Source organism: Oncorhynchus clarkii, chromosome 26 (assembly GCF_045791955.1).
Source record: "Oncorhynchus clarkii lewisi isolate Uvic-CL-2024 chromosome 26, UVic_Ocla_1.0, whole genome shotgun sequence".
Taxonomy (NCBI): Eukaryota; Metazoa; Chordata; class Actinopteri; order Salmoniformes; family Salmonidae; genus Oncorhynchus; species Oncorhynchus clarkii.
Window position 1 is genome coordinate 21,876,841 of NC_092172.1, and position 6,457 is coordinate 21,883,297.

The following is a 6,457-nucleotide window of genomic DNA, read 5'->3' on the forward strand; positions in this document are numbered from 1 at the left end:
AGTTTAAGGGCTGGATAACATGACGATCTAAACCTCATCAGGATGTGGGAGGGAAGGACAGAGGGAGAAAATAGAACACGTCTGATTTGTATTCGCTGTGGGTGAATGTTATTTCATACATTACAGAATGCAATATGCTTATGGATCATTATTGTCCAAATGAACTCTATGCTGATATATTCACTCTCCCCTACCTGTAGTAGTTTGATTGTTCCCTTGGCAGTAATATTTATTATTTTTGGTGAATTCAAACAAATAGGTCTAATCTAAACATGCTGCGTCACATATCAACCGTAGTGAAAATTTGCTGCAGAAAAAATGTTTTATTAATTGATCAAAGTATAGCTTTTGCTACATTGAAATGTTCATTAGGTCTATTGGCTCTTCAGAGATGCAGAGGCAGCTCGGTCTCCACTGTCAACATGTAATCAGTCAAAAAGTGCTGCAATCTCCAGCAGCATTGCATCCTCATTGTCATTATCAGTAGCAGGGGTAGCGGAGGCAGCCATATCCTTCAGCTCATTGTCATCTTCATACTCAGCAATGAGGTCTTTCAGGCTGGTCTCACTGATGGATTTCTCCATAGAGGTGTCTGTTAGGGTGGAGATCAAATCTTTAGCAGAGTCATCCTTCACATCCTCATCAGTAGTGATCATGTCCTTAGTGCTCTCAGGGGTCAGTGCCATGTCAAGAGTGGAGGTCTGGGTAATGGAGTCTGACGTGTGAAGATCTATCATGGTCTCCGATGAGACCATGGAGATCTGGCTCTGAGAGGTAGAAGTGGTCTGTGTGTCTGTGTTCATATCTGATGTCTGTGTTTCCATCTGCGCATGTGTCGAAGTGTTGGTAGAGGATGGGGTTCTCTCTGTCCTAGTTGCCATAGACGAGGTGGGCAGAGGGACTCCGGGTAGCTGCCACTCCAGCGGGAGGATGGCCAGGTTCCGAGCCAGGGAAAACTGAGAGAGGGAGCTCTACCCGGAGGAAAAGGGTGGTTAGGTTGAGGTCAGAGGGGAAATTGTCTAGATGCTTTAATCTCTGTCTGTCCGTATAGTAATTTAGGTTTCAGTAACTTACGTGGGCACGTGGTAGAGTCGGAGAGTCAGGTCTTATGTAAATTTCCTCCACAGGGGTCTTCACTTGCCGGGGTGTCCTTCGATTTTCCTGCACAACACAATTGTAACACCCAATGATAACACAGCATTATGGGAAAGATCTTTTGCTCACAATAAAATATGATACAGCATGTTTGGTTGTCTCACAGAGTTAGGTCTTTGTCCTGAATTAGTTCCCTTGTCTGTTTCTGGTGTTGTACTTACGGGTTCGTGGTCCTGAGATGATTTCAACAGCTGAACTTCAGTCCGGTCTTTCTCCCTGCCCACCTTTCCATTACTATTGTCCTTGACCCTTTTGGTTGTAACATCACCTCCAGACAAGTCTGAACCTGTGTAGATTAGACATTTTGATTTTGAAGACACGTTCTTCCAAGTGAAGCCAATCTCATTCTATATCTAATCAGCAGACACCCCATAACACTCACCAGTATCAGATGCATTATCGTTGTCCTGGTCCTTCCTCAACTTGACTTTCCCACCACAGCAGAAGAGAGTGAACAGCTGCAGGGCCGCCACAGCTGGATGGATGCTCTTCTTCTTCTCTTTCTGCTGGGTCTCCTTTGCTTGCTCCTCAGGGGAGACCTCAGTGTCGCAATCAGTACATCAGTTAGAAATCTACTGACATTTCAAACTACAATATCAATGTTGAATATACGTAGCCAATGAGCTCTAGCTTGATTGGCAACAAATATTATTTCCTAAGTGTGTTTCCATGTCAAAATGTTACCCCATAAAAACTAGGGTTAGTGCTGTCCGTGATCCTTGGGACATCCCTACCCTAAACCCTAACCTTAACCCCTACCTTAACCCTAACACTTACCTTAACCATTTCAATTTCAACGTCAAAGGTCAGAGTTGGGACGTTCCATGGATTCTGTTTAGACTTTTCCTAATAACTATTAGGGCCTACCCCATCCGAAGGGGCATTGTGACATTATCACATTTGTCAAGCCATGTCAAAGAATCAGATTCAACACAATATGCTGTGTTTTCCTTATTGTGGTCATTATCAGTTGTCAAATGCATTGGTTAATCCTCATTAATAAGCAAGTTTGGATGTCTTACCGAGTTAGGTCTTTGTTTAATGTCTTTTTCTTTTTCCTGTGTCGTTCTGCATTTGTGGTCCTGAGATTCAATGCTATGTTTCTCTCCTCCAACCTTTCCTTTACTCTTGTCCTTGATCCTTTTCACGTCACCTGCAGAGTAGTCCAAGCCTGTAAGTGAAACATTTCTAAGACACATGACCTGTTTTTTTCCAAGTCAAGCCTAGATAATTGTACTATGTAGCAGCACTAATCAATATACACCTCCTAACACTCACCAGTTTCAGAGTCATTATTGTTGTTTGTATCGTTTATCGTTGTTCCCTTTCTCCCATCACCACTCTGGGAGGGATCAAAGGGTGTTTTCTTCACCTTGACGCAGCTCAGCAGTGTAAACAGCTGAAGAAAGGTCAGGGCTTGAGGGATCCTCTTCTCCTTGGGTTTATCTTTATGTTCCTGTGTCTCCTTTGGTTTCTCCCTATGGGATACCTCAGGGACAGGGTCACTTAGTCTCTGACCCATGTCACGACAAGGTAGTGTACCGTTGTAATCAATCAAATCAGTTATAGGTTGAGAGATCGTTCGAATGTAGCTAATGCGCTCTACCTGAGCTTGTCTGACCGTTTTAATGTGGTCTGATATTATGACATAAGTGTGTTTCCGTGGCAACATGTTACCTCATAATGTTCCCTTATAACAACTAGTGCTCCATTCCTGGTAAAGGGGCATTGTGACATCATCAAGTTAGTTACCTATCCACATATCCACCCAGAACACTGGAACAGCCTATTTCTATGGACCTAGTCTGCCTGTATGTCTGTATTTTCCTGCTGGATCAAATTAAGATCCTACCACTGTATGTCTGTCTCTCTCTTTCCTTCTCTCTACCTCTCTCTCTCTGCCTGTACTCATATTCAACCTCTGCCTTCACCCTATTGCAGCAGTTGATTTTCTCATAATTTGCCTGCATCATGTTGCAAGGAGAGATTGGCTGAGCACAGGTCAATCACTCCACAATGAGTATGATTATACAGTTGATTATCAAGTGCCACATTCAACAGACTACTACTGTTGGCAATCAGAATACAATGTTGTTGTAGTCCAAGAGTCGACTCAGTGAATACATGCAGCACAATGGGCAAGAGTCATGACAACACGTCTATTCATACCTCCTCTATGTTTGCACTATTAAAAGCAGATCGCCGCCACATGTAGCATTAGAGACAGCAAGCCTCCCTGGCTCAGCACCTGTTAGTGTCAGCTTTTAAGTGCTACATGTCAGCCTGATAATTACTCTCTGTGTCATCAGCAGAGGTGATTAGTGATAAAAGCTCACAGAACATGATAGGCTAACACCTCTGGAGGCACCTGGATGTATCACAGTAGTTTATCCATTTCACTCAGACCACTAACGATAGGTTTGCAGGTATGCACGCACAAACACACACCACATGCACACACACACACACACACACACACACACACACGCAACCACGCATGCATTTCTAAGAACGCATGCACACACACATTACTGAAGACACGGACACATACACACTGTCCATCATGTCCTATGAGCAGGGTAAAGACAGGGCCAGCAAAAACAGCAGCTGACAGACCGTAATAGAGCCTGTCTGTCAAATCAAATGCATTTATAAATCAAATCAAATGTATTTATGAAGCCCTTCGTACATCTGCTGATATCTCAAAGTGCTGTACAGATACCCAGCCTAAACCCCCAAACAGCAAGCAATGCAGGTGTAGAAGCACGATGGCTAGGAAAAACTCCCTAGAAAGGTCAGAACCTAGGAAGAACCCTAGAGATAAACCAGGTTATGAGGGGTGGCCAGTACTCTTCTGGCTGTGCCGGGTGGAGATTGTAACAGAACATAGCCAAGACGTTCAAATGTTCATAGATGACTGTCAAAGGTGTGTACTGGAGGCAAAGTCAGGTGCAGGACAGCAGAGTGTAGTGAACAGGCACACTTTAATTCCTTTCCAAAATACATAGCACATAAAAACAATAACGTGCCAAAGACACGGAACATGACATAAGTAATAATCCACAATACCAAACAAACAATTACACACAAAGACATGATGGCAAACAGAGGGCTAAATACATGTATAATGATTAGGGAATGAAAACCAGGTGTGTATGGGACAAGACAAAACAAATGGATATATGAAAAATGGAGAGTTGATGGCGAAAAAGCCTGTGACTCCGCCCTTGACGCGAAGCTCCAGTGGCACGCCGACACCAGCTTCGGGGACGACCCGGAGGGCGAAGTGAAGGGCGATCCGGCGATGGTGAAACTCCCGCAGCAGTTCAGGATCCAAAACATCCGCAACCGGAACACAGCACCTCTCCTCCGGACCCTACCCCTCCCATTCCACGGGGTACTGAAGGCACCCCGCCCGATGCCTCGAATCTAGGATGGAACGAACGATGTACACTGGGGCCCCCTCGATGTCCAAAGGGGGTGGAGGGACCTCCCACACCTCAGATTCCTGGAGCGGACCAGCCACCACCGGCCTGAGGAGAGACACATGGAACGAGGGGTTAATACGATTATCAGAGACAAGCTGTAATCTGTTACATACCTCATTCACCCTCCTCAGGACTTTAAAGGGCCCCACAAACCGCGGACCCAGCTTCCGGCAGGGCAGTCGGAGGGGCAGTGTAACGACTCTCCTCTTCTTCTGACGAGGAGTAAGAGATGTCGGACCAATGTTCAGCTTGGTAAGTGTCCATTTTAATATATAAAACTGAACACTACAAAAATACAAAATAACAACGTGAATGAACAAACGAAAATCGAAACAGTCCCATATGGTACAAACACAGACACAGGAAACAATCACCCACCACTCAAAAGTGAAACCAGGCTACCTAAGTATGGTTCTCAATCAGGGACAACGAATGACAGCTGCCTCTGATTGAGAACCATACCGGGCCAAACACAGAAATGCCAAATCATAGAAAAAGGAACATAGACAACCCACCCAATTCACGCCCTGACCATACTAAAACAAAGACATAACAAAAGAACTAAGGTCAGAACGTGACGGGCAGGTTACGGGTCGAGAGCCAGACCCGGTCTCACTGCAGTGATGGTCCGCTCTGGTTATTTGGCAGCGCGCGGCTCGCTGGAGGTGTACACGGGTGGCCTCCCATGTCTCCTCCGCACGCCTAAACCAGTCATCCACCGCAGGAGCTTCGGTCTAACCCTGATGCCATTGCGCCAGAACCAGCTGGTACTCCAATACGCACTGAAAGGGGGAGAGGTTAGTGTAGGAGTGGCGAAGCAAGTTCTGTGCCATCTCGGCACAGTGCACGAACGCAGCCCACTCACCCAGCCGGTCCTGGCAATAAGACCGCAGAAACCTGCCCACATCCTGGTTAACTCTCTACCTGCCCATTACTCTCGAGGTGAAAACCTGAGGTAAGGCTGATCGAGAACCCCAGACGTTCCATGAACGCCTTCCAAACTCTTGACGTGAACTGGGAACCCCGATCCGACACTATATCCTCAGGCACCCCGTAGTGCCGGAAGACGTGAGTCAACAGGGCTTCCGCAGTCTGCAGGGCCATAGGATGACCGGGCAGAGGGAGGGAGGAGGGAGGAGGGAGGAGGTAGGCGATGACAGGACGATCCACAACGACCAGGATCGTAGTGTTTCCCTGTAAAAGAGAAAGATCTGTTAGGATATCCACTAACAGATGTGACCAAGGTCGTTGTGGAACGGGTAAGGGATTAACTTACCTCTGGGCATGTGTCTTTGAGCCTTATACTGGGCACACACCGATCAGGAGGAAACATAAGCCCTCACGTCTTTTGCCAAGGTGGGCCACCAGTACTTTCCAGTCAGACAGAGCACCGTCAGAGATGTGTGGGCCCAATAGATCAACTGGTCCCTGACAGCTGACGGAACGTACATACGCCCAACGGGGCACTGGAGGGGGGCGGGCTATGTACGTAAAGCCTGCTCAATTTCCACATCCAGCTCCCACACGACCAGCGCTACCAGGAAGGAGGTCGGGGGTATGGGAGTCTGATACATGGGCCGCTCCTCTGTGTCATACAGCTGGGACAGTGCGTCTGCCGTCTTATTCTGGGAACCTGGTCTGTAGTATAGGGTAAACACAAAATGGGTAAAGAATATGGCCCACCTTGCCTGATGGGGATTCAGTCTCCTCGCTGCCTGGATGAACTCCAGGTTGCGGTGGTCAGTCCAGATGAGGAAAGGGTGTTTAGCCCCCTCAAGCCAATGTCTCCACACCTTCAACGCTTTAGCTGTAGC

The 6,457-nt window shown here is 46.8% G+C and overlaps 1 protein-coding gene across 1 annotated transcript; it reads right to left on the reverse strand.

Moving 5' to 3' along the window:
* Nucleotides 1-321: 321 nt before the first annotated feature.
* LOC139384577 (protein starmaker-like) lies at nucleotides 322-2,354 on the reverse strand. The gene is made up of 5 exons (XM_071129409.1): nucleotides 2,178-2,354; nucleotides 1,538-1,694; nucleotides 1,317-1,441; nucleotides 1,075-1,161; nucleotides 322-971 (listed from the first exon to the last, which is right to left on the reverse strand). The coding sequence occupies exons 1-5, from the start codon at nucleotides 2,352-2,354 to the stop codon at nucleotides 429-431; spliced, it is 1,089 nt and encodes a 362-aa protein (XP_070985510.1). The 3' UTR covers nucleotides 322-428.
* Nucleotides 2,355-6,457: the final 4,103 nt, after the last annotated feature.